The 16,852-nt window shown below is 38.4% G+C and overlaps 1 protein-coding gene across 2 annotated transcripts in view; it reads right to left on the bottom strand.

The window, feature by feature from the left end:
* SLC25A12 (solute carrier family 25 member 12) overlaps positions 1 to 16,426 on the bottom strand; it is a 91,534-nt gene extending 75,108 nt beyond the window's left edge. For both annotated transcript variants that reach the window (XM_081243068.1, XM_081243069.1), the window contains exons 1-2: positions 16,345 to 16,426; positions 15,342 to 15,395 (exon numbers count right to left, since the gene is read on the bottom strand). In XM_081243068.1, coding sequence (XP_081099194.1) covers positions 15,342 to 15,395; positions 16,345 to 16,356 — 66 coding nt within the window. In that variant the 5' untranslated portion in view covers positions 16,357 to 16,426. The remainder of the gene's footprint in view (positions 1 to 15,341; positions 15,396 to 16,344) is intronic.
* Positions 16,427 to 16,852: the final 426 nt, after the last annotated feature.

Here is a 16,852-nt window from a genome sequence, read left to right as displayed (position 1 = left end):
CTGCGTGTCCGGAGCCTGTGCTCCGCAACGGGAGAGGCCACAACAGTGAGAGGCCCGTGTACTGCAAAAAAAAAAAAAAAAGAATAGAAATATGAAGGGAAATATCAAAATGAATAGCTAGAAAAGTTACAAGAGGTTGCTTCTAGGAAACAAGATGAAGATAAGAAGGACAAGAGCAAAGGACGGTTGGTCTGCTTTTTGGTTAAGCATTTCAAATGTCCTCATTTGTGAATCTGTCTAAACCAAGCCACTAGCTCTTTCAATAAGGAGAGAGTTAAATTTTTAAATGTTTCCTTTGTTGTACTCTGAAAAATACCATAAAGGCTATCACAACAAATGCTCTATCAGCCTGCACAAGAAGCAGCCCAAAGGTGGACACGTTTTTACTAGCTGGTACTACCAAAAGCACCTCACTAATATCACCCCAAAATAAAGTCATGTTCTGTCTACATGCTATAAAAGTCATTCCTGAAAGGGTCCTGGGTTTATATCCTGGCTCTACCACTAACTCGCTGTGAGTCCTTCAACGATGCCATTCTCCTCCCAGGCCTCTAGATAAAACACGCATCTGTAAAATGAAAACTAAATAATCTTTGAATTTTAAAACAATACACATGCAAACACAGGATAAAGAAAAAATAAACTGAATGGCATTGATAGTGATAGTGAGTGGATTCTACTAATTCTAGTCAACTGCTTCTTCTCCTCCTTGAAGTTCTTCAATGTACAGCATAACATTGTTATGCTATACATTGACATGTGTACCCTGACATGTTTACCAAGATACGAAAACCACCAGAGTTAAGGACAGGCAGGAGTGGGGAAAGGCACAATGTCAAGGAGACTACTGCAACTGGAAAGAGGGATCAATACAAGGAAGTATAAAAATAGAATTTTAAGAGACTGACATGTCAACAACTAACTAGAATGAGTGCCAAAGGTATGAGAAACATACACTGGGAACCAAAAATAATGATTCATTTTGCGGATAGGTGGGAAGGGATTGGTGGGAGGGAAAAGAAAATAATGTTTAGAATAGGCCTTGAAAGTAAAATTTAATTTCAACTGCAAATGGAGAGAAAGGGTATTTCAGGCTTAAAAAAAAAAAAGCAAACAAATACAGAAATTTTTAAAATATATTTATTTCTTTTTGGGGGGAGGAGGAGTTAGTTGGGGAAAGAAATGGTAACAAAGAGAGGGTATACAAAGATATGTAGAAGAAAGTGAAGCTGAAAGGCAGTTTAAGACCAGATAGTGGAAGACTTGGAATGCTAAACTGAATAGTCTGTACTTTATCCTGGCCATGGGAAGCCACTGAAAATTTTACGACAGGAGAGAGACATGATCTGACCTGTGCTCTCTCTGGAGGCAAAGTAAAAGATGGACTAGAGAAGAGAGAAACTGACTGGGGGCAGGGAGACCAAGCAGTGGCTACTGCAATGATCCAGGTAAAAGAGACTGAGGCCTGAACCAAGGCAACGGGAGTGAAAATGAAAAACAATGGGGACCTTTCACCCACTGCTAGCGGCTTTTTGTTTTATTTATGATTTTAATATTGTCAGTTCATACCATTCAAAATTCAAAAGGATATACAGTGAAAAGTCTTCCTCCCACCTCTGTCCCCAGTCACTCAATTCCTCACTCCAGGGGCAATCAATTTCTTGCATATACTTCCAGAGATGTTTTGTGCATAAACAAGTAAATTTTATATATAAGATATATATATATGTGCCAATATATATACATACAAATATGTATGTATGAATATTCTTATCCATTTCTTTTTTACACAAATGATAACATACTGTTTACATTGTTCTATACACCTTGCTTTTTCAAATTCAGGCCTTTTAAAAAGTGATTTAGGGCTTCCCTGGTGGCACAGTGGTTAAGAATCCACCTGCCAATACAGGGGACACGGGTTCGAGCCCTAGCCCAGGAAGATCCCACATGCTGTGGAGCAACTAAGCCCATGTGCCACAACTACTAAGCTTACGCTCTAGAGCCTGCGAGCCACAACTACTGAGCCCACGTGCCACAGCTACTGAAGCCTGTGCACCTAGAGCCCGTGCTCCACAACAAGAGAAGCCACAACAATGAGAAGCCCATGCACCGCAACAAAGAGTAGCCCCCGCTCACTGCAACTAGAGAAAGCCTGTGAGCAGCAGTGAAGACCCAACACAGCCATAAATAAATAAATAAATAAAATTTTAAAAAGTGATTTAGCAATATATATGTACATACACACAAATATACATACATGTCATATATAAAGAACCAAAGAAATGTTCATATTCTTTGACAAAGAATCCTGGGCCAACTTTTACGAGAAATTTAAAAGAATTAAGAACTAAATATAAAATAAGAAAATACAAGAGATGGGTTATGGTGATCTTTGTTCTCTCACTTCACAATTTGAGTGTTGCTTTCTTTAATCAGCAGATGTCAATTTTCAAAAGAAACAATATGAAAACATTTCAGAGTTAGTATTAACAAAATACAGCAACTAACTGTTCATTTCTTTTGTCACAGAGGTGTCTAATATCTAATACTAATACCTGAATTTGATTGCCAGGACTATCACCACTATATACACAGAACACAAACACACACACACACACACACACACACAGAATGTATACTGCACTTACTGAATCACCAGGATTTCACAACATTCTTGACTTTAAAACTATCAGGAAATAGGGCAGCCTTAGCACAAATCACCAAGGACACAGTGGCCAACAAGGAAAACAAATGCTTTTGTTGACATGTACTTGGAACAGGCTTTGCCAGTATCTTAGGTTATAAATGATGCCAGGAGAATCACTTACCCTGAGGTATTTTGCTAGTGTTTTCCCCAACTCTCCTAGTCTATTTTAACTTGATTTTAACTGAAAGATAAAGTGCATAGCTCAGAGGAAAAAAACACAAGTCTTCTCACCTACAAGGAGTCAGTACTTGACTTCTGCAGGAGACAGTTAACTAATTAACTCATTAAATTAGAGACAATTACTTGGCAATGTCAGTGAGCCTGCTGCCTGAACAGACAAAACAGAAGAGGGAATTTAGAACTGAAACTAGAATCTACTCAGTCAGTCAAGAGACTAAAACATTTTAGGTATTATGTTAACAAAGAAAAGCAGGTACCTCAAAAACAGGTGATAACGTTTAAACCAAAAAGTATTTTTTAAAAGAAGACTGAGCTGTTTATTTTAAATAACTTCATTGCTTCCAACATTTATTTTAATTGACTGGATAATAATGTTTAAACAGACAAAAAAAAAAAAAAAAAGGGAAACATGGCCTAAAGTAACACATACAGCTAGAAATAGGAAAAGGTTAAGTGGCCTTATTGAGACCTTCTCTTTCTGCTAACCAAAATGACTTTCATGTTTACACTAAAAACGATAAAAAGCAATTTAAAAAAAAGTTTTGGATCTCCTAGGCTAACACTTTGCTAAAATTTTAATATATTAAAGTAATTTAGTAGTTTCACAATATCATTTCTTTTTTTTTTTTTTAAGTTTTTAAAAAATTAATTAATTTATTTATTTTTGGCTGTGTTGGGTCTTCACTGCTGCAGGCAGGCTTTCTCTAGTTGCGGTGCACGGGCTTCTCACTGAGGTGGCTTCTCTTGTTGCAGAGCACGGGCTCTAGGTGCACAGGCTTCAGTAGTTGTGGCACATGGGCTCAGCAGTTGTGGCTCACTGGCTTAGTTGCTCCGTGGCATGTGGGATCCTCCCAGACCAGGGGTTGAACCCATGTCCCCTGCATTGGCAGGCGGATTCTTAACCACTGTGCCACCAGGGAAGTCCCACAATATCATTCCTATTTTGTTCCTATCATTTCAAAAACTGAACTGACTTTAAATGAAATTAACCAAATATTATATCCATACTCCAAATAACTTTAGAATTAATCATTTGCCATTTCAAATATGTTTCTTAAGCAGTCATAAATCCCTCTTGGGCAAGAAGTCAAGGACACATGAAAGACATAGACAAGAAGTAGCTGACAGTATCTGAATAAAAATAGGTAGTCTATTCTCTCGATTAAACTTTTTCCTAACATAACGCAAGTATTTTAATGTAAAAGTGCACATAGCTTTGACATTTCCAGAAATATTTGAATTTACTTTGAGTACAGTTCATATGTGTTTGAAAAAGCCTTGACATTCTGAAGCTTGAGAAAGAAAATGGATCTTAATGAAAAATTAGAATCTTTATACATTTATTCAAAATTATTGCTGATAAAAGACAGTAGGATTTCATATACAGATTTATGTTGTACTTGCACTGAACTACCTCTAGCACCAAGTGATAAGATCATGTTATCCAGAAATGTTTTGCCTATCAAGCCTACAGATCAACACATCAAGACCTCACTTGACTGTAGTAAAGTGGGTAACAGTAACTCCTTTGCAATTTACCAAATTTAACCTTAAGTAACCTTTAGAATGTATGCAACCTACATCACAGGTTAACTATAAAGTAGACTTTATGTAGTCTATACACAACCTTAAATTTCCATTAAGGAAAAAAAAAAGGTTAACTTAAAATTCAATGACATGAATGAGTAAACCCAAATAGTCTAAATGATATTAAATTACCTGTTTAAATGGTTTAAGTTCAAAAACAGATTTTATTTGATGTTTGATATTTCTAAAAGATTTTCCAGAGATTATAAAGGAAAATTCTGACAGGCTGTGACTAGAAAGTTGGTTACTTTTAAAAAAATTATACAGTGTGTCAAGATAAAGGATTTTCTTTTTTCAGTAATACCAAAACAAGGTAATATATCTAGAAGCACTACTTATTAAGCCAAAAATCTGCTTAAATCAAATCTTTCAGGTTACTTTGTTTTCATTTTTAAAACATTTATCAAGCACCAACTTTGTGCTGGGCATCAGGCCTGGTACTAGGGATGTAGAGATCAAAAAAACTTAGCTCCAGCCCTCAAGTTGCTCAGAGAGGATGGCATGATGGACACTGAAACTAAGGTCAGAAAACAGGGACTAAGCCTGGGTGGTTAACTAGTAGAGATTTCTTGAGCAAACACATAGCTTCTCAGAGTCTCTTTAACAAGAAGTTACAGAAAGATAGGTATTTTTGTAAGGGAGAAAATGAGATCTTGAACACCAAAGTACTTGGAAATTGTAAAGCTAATGCATATTGACATAGTTATTCTAAAATGCTTAGAAAACACAGAAAAGCAGAGGATCCCAGTTTCCCTCCTTGCATATTGAATTTTTCTGCTTCTGCTCGAACATGAAGGAGTTACTCTTCTAACTCCTCACCTTTATCCAAACCAAGGTTTCTTTGGGGTTGACTTCCACTATTCTTGGGTTTACCAGAAAATCAGTCCTGACTGGTCTAGGCAGCTTCATCTCTGCTCAGCCAACATGTGGCTGTAATATGAGTCAAAACACACTGTTCCTCCATGACTGCTCCAATTAAGATACACATTAAGATCTGACATTTTCAGATCTTAACATCCTTGCGATTTCAGTAATTCTCAAACGACAGCGTCACAAAGTTCAGTAACTACAAATATCACGTAGAGCATTTCCCATATAGAAAAACGAATTACATGAACAGTGGAGGAGAAAGACAGGTACCAAGGCAAGAGCTGAGCATATGAAGCTAATCCTCTTGCTGTCCTTCACTATCATTACTGCTCTTACTCCTAATGGAAGCCAAATTTAGTGAGGAATGCATGCCCTTTCACTACACAAGCACTCTATGCAACAAGCAAAGACCGCAACAGATCCAACAACACAAACCCTGTTACAATAGTACAATGTGGAATTCATCTATCATAAATAATATTTTAATGAGAAAAAAATTTTTTAACACATATGGTCACATAAATTTTAACAACTCTATTGAGCCACATTAATTTTTTTAAAGAGATTTTAATTAGTGACACAAAATGTTTCTGATATTTACTAAAATCTACAAATGCATTAGGAAAAGGCAGTTTTATACATCTAATTAGCACTTTCAGTTGCATATTTCACATATACTAGAAACAAAACCTTCTAGTTAATTTTGCAAAGAAAATTCTCCAGAAGTCTGCCTTTCTCACTCTGATTGCTTCATGAAATACTATTCTCTTTTTGCTTTAATATATGTATTTTTTACTGTCCATTACAGCAAGTCCTACTGTCAGCTACTAAACAATGCAATTTCTAGAATGAGGAGGTGTAAGATTCTCGTTAATCACTGAAATCAACTAAAGCTACCATAATAAACTAAATCTATCAAAACAACCCCTAAAAATGGCCGAAAACCTTGGAAATAAAATAATGACCCCAGACAAGTCAATAACTGGAAGTAGAATGCTTCTCAGGGCAGATTAAGTTGAATAATTAATTTGCATTGTTTTTAAAATAAATACTTCAATCTCTTGGTCTAAGTAACCATGGGAACATACAAGGAGCGTATATACTTATAAGCCGGGGCAAATCACGTTTGACAATCAAGGTGCAGCTCCTAGGAGTACAGAATGCTTTACTGTTGGTAAGCCTTGATTAAATAGCAAGATTTTTGCCATGGAGAAAGAAGGCCCTTTATCCTGGTAGGGAGCAAAGACAGATCAACAAAATGCAATGTAGGAACCTGGCTTGGGTCCTGATTTTAAAAAAGCAACTTAAAAAAAAATCAAACAAGGGACTTCTCTGGTGGAGCAGTGGTTAAGAATCCACCTGCCAATGCAGGGGACACGGGTTTGAGCCCTGGTCTGGGAAGATCCCACATGCTGTGGAGCAACTAAGCCCGTGTGCCACAACTACTGAGCATGCGCTCTAGAGCCTGCAAGCCACAACTACTGAAGCCTGTGTGCCACAACTACTGAAGCCCGCTCACCTAGAGCCCGTGCTCTGCAACAAGAGAAGGCACCACAATGAGAAGCCCACGCACTGCAACGAAGAGCAGCCTCCGCTTGCCACAACTAGAGAAAGCCCGTGTGGCAGCAATGAAGACCCAATGCAGCCAAAAAAAAAAAAAAAAGTTATCTTAAAAAAAAAAATGAAAGAAGCATGGAAATTTCAACAGTGAATGGAAATCCATGTGGTTAAGGAAAAATTTTAGGTGTGACAACGTATTGTGGTTTGGTTGGTTTTTCAGAGTCATCATCTTTTAGAGACAGACACTAAAGTATTTATGCATGCAGTGACAGGAAGTCTGGGAATTGCTTCAGAATAATCCAGTGCAGCTGCAATATAGATGAAGCAAAATTAGCTATGATAGTTGGTGAAGATCAGTGATGGGTACATAGCAATTCATTATGCTACCTTCTTTAAATTCGTATGTTTGAAATTTTCCATAATAAAAAAGACTTTTTAAAAGGTTACCAAAAAACAATGAGATGATTCTACACTTATTACCATACCTGTATTGCCATACAATATTAAGTAAAAAGGCATGTTGTATTAACATACATAAAGCAAGTCTCTTCCATTTACCATACAACCTTGAGGAGGTTGCTTAACTGTTCTGGGGCTCAGTTTTCTCATCTATAAAATGGGAATATTAATGGCACCTACCTTACAGAGTTGTTCTGAGGATTGCATATGATTTGTATAAAACACTTAAAACAGTGCCTAAGACATAATAGTAAGCAAACAATAGCACAGTTCTAGAAGCCCAATACTGGCCATGGCACTGGTTTCAGTGAACGATGTTTCAGAAATTTCAGCAGCTCTAAGTAAAAGAGAGCTGGACAGAACAGGGAGATGATGATTTTTTTTAAATTACACACATAAAGAATGAATTACAAGTCTCTCTTTCACATCTGCGTCTTGGTATTTCTTGGCTGGACTATTTTTCCTTCTCTGATTCAGAAAGAGCAACTGAAGGGTCAAAAGAAAACTCTGCATGTATGTATCTTCCACAGTCTCCCAGTCTTAGACCATGGCTGCACCCCTTCTCAGAACCTACAGACTTGTGAGAAATTACCTCTTACGGTGGTATTTCTGAATGTGGGGATTTGTGAAGATCTTCAGATGTATATCTCAAGGATGTGAGTAGGACTTCCCTGGTGGTGCAGTGGTTAAGAATCCGCCTGCCAATGCAGGGGACATGGGTTCGATCCCACAGGCCGTGGAGCAACTAAGCCTGTGCGCTACAACTACTGAAGCCGGCGCACCTAGAGCATGTGCTCCGCAACAAAAAGAAGCCACCGCAATGAAAAGCCTGCGCACCACAACGAAGAGTAGTCCCCGCTCACCGCAACTAGAGAAAAGCCCGCACACAGCAACGAAGACCCAACACATCCAAAAAAAAAAGAAGAATGTGAGTAATTAACTGATTAAATGTACATAATCATAAACACTTACTAGCATCTTAGTCACTTTATAGGTCCAGCACAGTTATCTGGGGAACACAAGGGACTGAGATCCTTTTCAGGAAAGAAAAGTCCTCACCTCAGAAGAAAAGGAAGGGGACAGAGAACTAAGCTTTACTAGATTCTCCATGTGTCAGGCACTATTTACACATTACCTTATTTATCTTTATAACACCCCTACATGCTAGATATGGTTACTCTTTCTTAAACAGATGAGGAAACAGACTCCAAAAGTAATGTAAACACCTAAGGTCATATAGCAAAAAGGGATCAAATAAGGATTCAAGTTCTGGTTAGATTACAAAGCCCATGTAGCTACACTCTGTTGCCTCCTGGATGAAAAGGAGTCAACCAAGGCCCAGCTCAAGATATTCTAAGAATGCTGTGGACAGGAGGAAATTGAACTGAAAGAATCACAGTCTACTCAAGGCAGTCATCCGCGAGAAAGTACAGAAATGTATGAGAAAGTTTACATTTCAATATGATCTATCTAAATACAATGTATTTAAAATATAAATTGAATCATTCCACTTCCAAGGTGAAGGACCTTTAGCGGTTTCCATGACACTCTTTATAAGAAGAATCCAAACTCTTCTTCATGGCCTACAAACAAGGCCCTGCTTGGCGTGGCTCCTTCAGCCTCATCTCTTACTGGCCATGCACCCCCTCACTCACTGATGCTTCAGGCACATTGGCCTCATTTTTGTTTGTTGAACATACCAAACCCTATCAACATCTAGGCCCTTGCACTTGCGGAACTCTCTATACCTACCTTTCAGTTCTCAGCCCTAATATCACTTCCTCAGGGGCCTTCACTAGCCACCATCTTGAAAAACAATCACCTTTTCCATCATTCCATTTATTGGACTTGTCACAATCTGTAGTTGGTTTTGGTTTATTTGTTTCTCAGTGTGTGGGCTTTGTTATTGTCTGTCTCACCCCTACCTAGAATGTGAGGTCCTACCTTCACTAAACTCCTCTATCTTATCTACAAAGGTAGAACCACACATATGGCTGGCCTATCACATAGAAGACAATTAAAAATGTATTGATTGGTAGTAGAACATAGATGGCATTTCATAACACATTTTTTCATCTTTTCAATTATTTTTTAATCTGTCTAGTTGATTCAAGGATAAAGTCTTCGCTATGTTGCTAGTATGCCCTTAATGCCTAACACTTTTTTATTAATGAGAACTCTACATAGTTTACGGCAAATACTTTATAAACTAAAGATAAAGGTTATCATCTTCAATTCCTATAGTCTGAAAAACTGGTGAAAACCTGTTAATCGGTGTGGCTAAGAAAACTATAGATCTCCTTCTGTGTGTCTCTTACTGGGTTCTACAACCCAATTTACACTGCGAAGTCCTTTTTTAACTTCAGGTTCTGAATTACTAAGTTCTTACTTTTTAAATTATTCACTTGCTCAAAATTTAATACATATACATTGAAATTTTGTTTTTATTTTGCCCGAATTCTTTCCCCAACCAAGTTAACATTATCTATCCTTCCATACCTTTCTTAATGCCCATTAAATTATATCAAACATATATATGTTTAAATATACATACAACATATATGAAGTAATGTTTAGAAAAGTAGAATCATTCTACATAAGCTTTTTTACATCTTTCTTTCCTCATTTATAGTACACTGGAAATCCCTCTAAATCAGCTGGAATAAGTCTAACTCATTCTTTCTCGTATCTGCATAATTTTCCATGTTATGGTTATTTCATAATTTTTCTACCGCTTCCCTTTGATAGCATTTGTCCCCCCCCTTTTTTTTCTATTTTTTGAGGGACAATTGAGCGCTGCCACTAACAACCTTGTACATATATATTTTTATGAGTATTTTTATTTCTCTGGGATAAATATCCCAAAAGTAGGACTGCTTGTTTAAGTGGTATCTTTTTATTTTAAACCATTGCCAACTGCTTTGCAAAGAGTCTTTGTTTCCACAAATGCAGTATGAGAGCACCTTTTTTCTCCACATTTGGCCTCAGTAGATGTTATCATCTTTCAATACTTGATAATCTTATTAGAACTGTAATACTGTGGTACACATTCTACACTTTGGAAAACATAGTCCTAACTCATATTTCAACAAAATAGAAAAGTCTCCTGCTAAAAGCCCTGCTTAATTCCCTTCTCAGCCACAGGTTACTGCCAAAAGTAAATAAATACGTAATATATAAACAAATATTTACTGAATAAAGGACATTTCTTTCAATCAAAAATTTATGTTATCATAAAAACCCTAAGGAAGAATCACTCTTTGCTTTACATTAGCAGCAGCATCTTCTATACCTACTTTCTAATGTAAAATAAACAAGATAGAAAAAATGCATTTTCATAATTTTATATGGGATATGATCTTCATTGTTACATTGGTGATAATGAAAAAAAGAACAGGATCAAAATAATATTTGGTTTAGCATATATAACGGTACAGTCTCAACATATATTGCTTTTATCACAGAATACATTGGTAAATGAACAACAGAAAATCTATCAACTAAAAAAAAGACAGAGGGCTTCCCTCGTGGTACAGTGGTTAAGAATCCGCCTGCCAATTCAGGGGACACGGGTTCGAGCCCTGGTCCGGGAAGATCCCACGTGCTGTGGAGCAATCCTGTCTGCCACAACTACTGAGCCTGCGCTCTAGAGCCCACAAGCCACAACTACTGAGCCCACATGCCACAACTACTGAGACCGCGCACCTAGAGCCCGTGCTCCACAACGATGAGAAGCCCGCGCAGCACAAAGAAGAGTAGCCCCCGCTCGCCACAACTAGAGAAAGCCCGTGCACAGCAACGAAGATCCAATGCAGCCAAAAGTAAATAAAATAAAATAAATAAATTTATTTAAAAAAAAAGACGGAGATCTTGAAAAATCATTCACTTAAAACAGTTTTTTGTTTTGTTCTGGTTTGGTTTTTTCGGCCCCACTGTGCAGCTTGCAGGATCTTAGTTCCCAACCAGCGATTGAACCGGGGGCCACAGCAGTGAAAGCGCCAAGTCCTAACCACTGGACAGCCAGGGAAGTCCCTTAAAACAGTTTTTTGATAAACCTACTTTGCCACAAAGCACAGACTAAACCAGATTAACTCTTCATTTTGAAATTCGTCAGGCTTATAACAAACAGCCTGTGACATTCCTGTTGTCCTCACCTCACCTCCCTCTTCATTGTTTCTATTGTCTCCTTTTGCTACTGTATACCTCTGATGTAGCAAATTTGGTTAAATGATAGTGTGTGGGTGAGAGAGGTAAAAGAAGGCATAAATCAAGAAATGACAGTTGTAAGGGTAGCAACAGTAAAATATTAGCTTGACAGCTGGTTGTAAAATTATAGCTGTCTAACACATAAGAATTCATAGCTTTGCTCCAATTTTATGAACCTGGGTGGCAGGAAAAAGCAGAATCCTAGTGAATATTATTGTTCTTTTTTAATTAATAGAAAACACAGCTCATCAAAATTTGAGAAACAATGAACACAGACAAAATAAACCTATTTCTCTATACTCAGAACCATAATGCTTTACTCTCATGAACTTGCACACATCATTCCATTAAACATAGATACAACAGCACTTTCAAACAGGAATATTTTGCTGTTTACAAAACAAATGATTTTTTGAGCCACACCGACTATTTGTGAATTTAGACAGTTAATGCCACAGATCTAAATTTTACAAAAGAGAGCTTTCAGCTGCATTCTAAAATTCAAAATTAAATCTTCTCTTTAAGTAGCTCAAATGACCCTGAATTCAAGTGACCCCCAAATCCTACCAAAACCATATTATACTAATAACAGAATAATCTAGATTTTAGTCTTTGACTATACTCTTTTTGTGAAACTCTAAACTCCCATGGGATCATTTTCCCTAGTTCCCCTCCTCCTCCTTCCACTTCAATTGAGGATATCACTTATAAATCAGTCCCTTATTCCCTGTCTTCTTTATTTTATAAGTAATCCCCCTAACCCAAGGATTCATCTACCACCTGTACAAATTTGTATCTGACTTTTACTTACTGGGACACATTTATTTAGCAACCAAACTTCAAACCGCCCCCCCCAAATTCCCAAAATAGATGCCTTATAAATTAACATGTATTCTAAAAATGCCAGATTCACTACTCCTTCCTTTACTTTCATATTTAATACCAAATTCAATTGATTCATCCCTTCCAAAGTCCCTGGTACTGTCCTTCCATTCCATTTCCTCAGCCATCAGCCACTCCAGGTCATCATCTCCAACATGAATTATTTCAATAGCCTCTTAACTGATCTCTCTACCTACTTCCAACCTCTCCACACTTTATCCAACATACACAAAGAGCTGCCAGAATTCACCACATCAGTTTGCCCACTCAGAAACCCACAGTGCCTTCCTACTGTTGCAAATCCAAACTCCTTGGCCAAATGTTCTAGGTAGTCACAGTGTAAAGGTACTTTTTTTCATCACCTAAGTAACCGGATTTTTTTTTCTTTAACTTCTTAACAAACACAGCTGCTGTTAGACCCTTACATACCTCTAGCTTTCAAAAGTCATCCCATTTCAAGATCCCACAAGTGGCAGAGTATAAGGGTTAAGAAGATGGATTCTATAGTTTGATTTGAATCCAAATCTCTACCACTTATGAGCTAAGTGACATTAACCAAGCCAATTAACTTCATCTGTTTAACAGGGACAATAATGCTATCTCCTAAGGTTGTTATGAAAATTAATAAAATACCCTTACCTGAAATACTGTAAATCAACTACGTCAATTAAATATTTTTTAAAAGAAAATTAATATAATACCCTTAAAGGACTAGGTCAATACCCAGCATACTACAGAATGATCAGTAAATGATAGCCACTGTCATTATTATCACATGACCACAATTATCTGGACAAACCAACTTGACTGTCATACCAGAGGCTATGCATTTGCCTTCATTATTCTTGACTCCCTCTACCGAAAACTGTCGGAGATGGAACCCGTCTCAAAGAGGAGCTAGTCACATGTCTATTACCATTCAAGTCTTGGCTCAATCCTCCCCTGTAATTATTCAATATACTAAACTAAATACAAGTGTATACATGGCACACAAATAATCCTTAGTAAATATATGTAGCAACATTAAGTTGTAAAGAAATGCATAGTTAGCATGTATTTTTGCCTGCTATTACCTCTAAAATATTTATAAACCATATGTATCTAAAACAAAACTTTCTAAATAATGTCCTACAGTTTCAAGTAACTATAGTTTGAAGTATTTCAGACAGAAATTTAAAAATCTATGTTACTTGCTAACTGCCCTCAAACTGATTCAACTAAAGCTGCTTCAGCTACTTGACGGTAAGTTATCTCCTCTGTCTCTTATCAATAACTCTTGGGTCAGTGCTTTACAGTTAGTGCTAAACATGCAATTATAAATTCCACAAATTTTCAGTATAAAAAATAAGGGCATCATCAAAATAATGTGTAAAAAGATAAGATTTAAAAGTTTTCAAAAAGCTAGGCACAGTCCCAGCTCTCTCTCTGTATTTGCATTCTCCCCGCTCCCCCAAAACCAAATCCATACAGAATCACAGATTTTTTCCATAGAATTTTTAAAGCTGAAAGGACTTCAGTTCACATTCCCTTATGGCCCAATGAGTCCCACGTGAGAAGATGAAGCCCAGGAAAGCCAGATAATTAGCTTCCAGGTACCACAACCAGATAGAGGCAGGGCTGGCAACTGAACCCAGTGTTCCTAACACCTGGGTCAGTGCTCTGTTCATCACCTCCTGCAGCATTTCAAATGATTTCTTCCATGCCTACTTAATTTAGAAAATAAAATTAACTATATCACAGGAACTCCTCATAAAACAATTGAGTACATGGTGTGGTTAACACTGACATATTTTTGGTTATTTTCAAGAACAACTGTGAGGAATAAAGGTTTTGAACCATAAATAGAGCATTTCTATCACAATTACTTTTGTTCTGGAAATGATGCTTCCCTTCATCAGATTTTATAAAATTTAAGATTCTCGTTTTCACTAATTGTTCATCTGTGAAGCGTGCTCCCCAACAATAGCTTAAGCAACTCACATGTCTCAGATAAAAATGTCATCTATTCCAGGCTGATCTGTATATGTTAGAGTCTGTTCCTAATATAGAATCATAGGCTTTTGCAGTTGGAAGGAACCTTGGAGATCACCTCTCATTTTACAGAGGAAACTAATACCCAGCAGGGACCTGCCCAAGGTCAAAGTTTCTATACAAGAACCAGCCCCAGAATAGAAAGTTCTTAAAAGAAGATTTCAGAGAAAAACACAACATTTGGTAGAACACCTTAGCTTGTCTCCCTTTATATGTACTTAGGTACAATTTCCTGCATGCAGAACTTTTGAAATTTAAGAAAAGAAAGCAAAACAAAAAAACTAAGCCAATTTTTTAGAAGTCTACAGCAAGTCACTGATCCTGAAAACTTAGCAGAAGTAAAGGTGGATCCTTGCAAGAATCCCAAACAGTAACATTTTGTAACACAACCCCCAATGCCCATGGATATAATATAAATAAACAGAGGGAGAAAACACACACAAATTAAGAACAGCTATAATATTCTTATCTCTGTAACAAATTACACAGTTGCTTAGAAGTAGGAAAACTTTATAAACACACAACTTTCAAGGAAAAGAAAAAGAATTTTAATCATCATACCTATCAATTGCACAAGAGTGTCAATATGTTTTGAAATTTTATTTTGGTCACAATGGTTAAGAGAAGCTGGAAATTCTTTTTAGTGTTTTTTTTTTACATGTCTTAAGTCATGTTTAAAAAATAATGTGAGGGAAATCTTTTTATAAAAACTTAATAAGAGACTTATAATCTATATTATCTATTGTCATGTTCTTAAGAATACATGAAAGTAAACATTCCTGAAAGTTAAGGCCTAAAAAGTACTAGACTTACATCTCCCCCACCAAGAAAAAGCACAGCACGTAAGCCAATTTACCTGTAGGAATATGTTTCTTAACTCGTGAGGATCACCTCGCTTGGTTGTCTGCACCTGTAAGAAAAAAAAAAGCCAGTTAATGCTTCACTAGAGACCAGGCAATCTCTTGAGATTACAGTTCACAAATGCCAGCAATCAATGCTCTTATCTTTTATAAGGGCATTTAGCTTAAAACAAACCAAAAGCACTAATACTGATAACAACTGTCAAATTGGAGCTCTGTGACCATAAGGTGGAAAGACAGGTGTGAAGAGCCTAAAATATAGCAAATCTACCACATAGATTTCCCCTGGACTGGAAAGGGAAGGCCATGAGAATCAATCCCCTACCTTACTCCACATTCACCGGCAACACATTTGGCAACCACCCACCTTCAAATCAAGAGGCCATTAAGAGTAAGAGACAACAGGAAAGTTGAAACTCCCAAATTAATCGCATGGCCTACTGGCCTTTCTTCCCGTGGAAAGCAATCCAGAATATAATTATCTCCACGCCCCTCTCTTTCTCCACCCAACCTAAAATAATGAAAACTGCTGCAACGTTTCTAAGTTCTTTAGCCATCCTGCCACCTGCAGCTCAAATGCCAACCACTGCCCCCGGCTCCAGAGGCCCCAAAATCCTGTTACCCACCCCCTCCCCCACCGCGGTACACAGATGCCTTAGGCATCCCCGGCTATATATGCCACTTCCTCCCACTCCCTTTCTGATGCCCTCCAACCCCTGGCTCACAATCCCATGTACCCAGGGCAGGATACTACGCTTCCTTCACCGACCTGTGGTCCTTACAAGCCCCTCCAACTCACAATCCCTCCTCCTTCCCCTCCCCCGGCCAGGCATCCTCTCCCTCCGGTCCAAGCCCCGCACGGCTCTCCCTGGAACCCCAGGACACGCTATCTAACAACCAGGCAAAGAAGTAAATAGGAAGAGGTGAGGGGCTGCAGGCACAGTCCCCGGAATGTCTCTTATGAAATAAAGGCAGCAGCAGAGATAACGTTAGAGTCACCTTGACCGCCATGCTGTGCTCAGAAGCCGGGGACGAGCGAGTGAGCGAGCAGGGCCGAGCTGTCAGGGCACGCGCGCGCCGCCTTCCCGGCCGCGCCCGCCCGCCCTCCCTCCCGCTCGCCGGCGCCGCGCGCGCCTCTATGCAAATGAGCCCGGGGCGGGCGGGGCCGGCAGAAGGCCCGGCGTCTCGGCTAGAAAGAGCTACCCCGCGGCGCGGAGGGGGACGCACCTCCCGCCAGGGAAACTGGGGGACCAAGCCGTGGGATTCCGGCGTGCCGCGTGGTTGCCGGCAGCTGAGTATCCGCCAGGAAAGCCCCAGGTCTCTTAAGGCCTCTTAGTGGGTGTGGCTTTGGGAGCCGACTTCAGCCAAAGTCGTTTTCTCCTGAGACTTAGAGCAACACTTGGGGCCTAGATTGAGCAAGATTTCGAAGGATCAAAGAACACGTCCCATTTAAAAGAATAACAGTAAGTGAATTGATGACAACTAAAGGGAAATACTGACAATAAAA

Source organism: Mesoplodon bidens (genome assembly GCF_964165515.1).
Source record: "Mesoplodon bidens genome assembly, chromosome: 8".
In the NCBI taxonomy this organism is placed as follows: domain Eukaryota; kingdom Metazoa; phylum Chordata; class Mammalia; order Artiodactyla; family Ziphiidae; genus Mesoplodon; species Mesoplodon bidens.
This window is presented reverse-complemented; position numbering and strand designations above follow the sequence as displayed.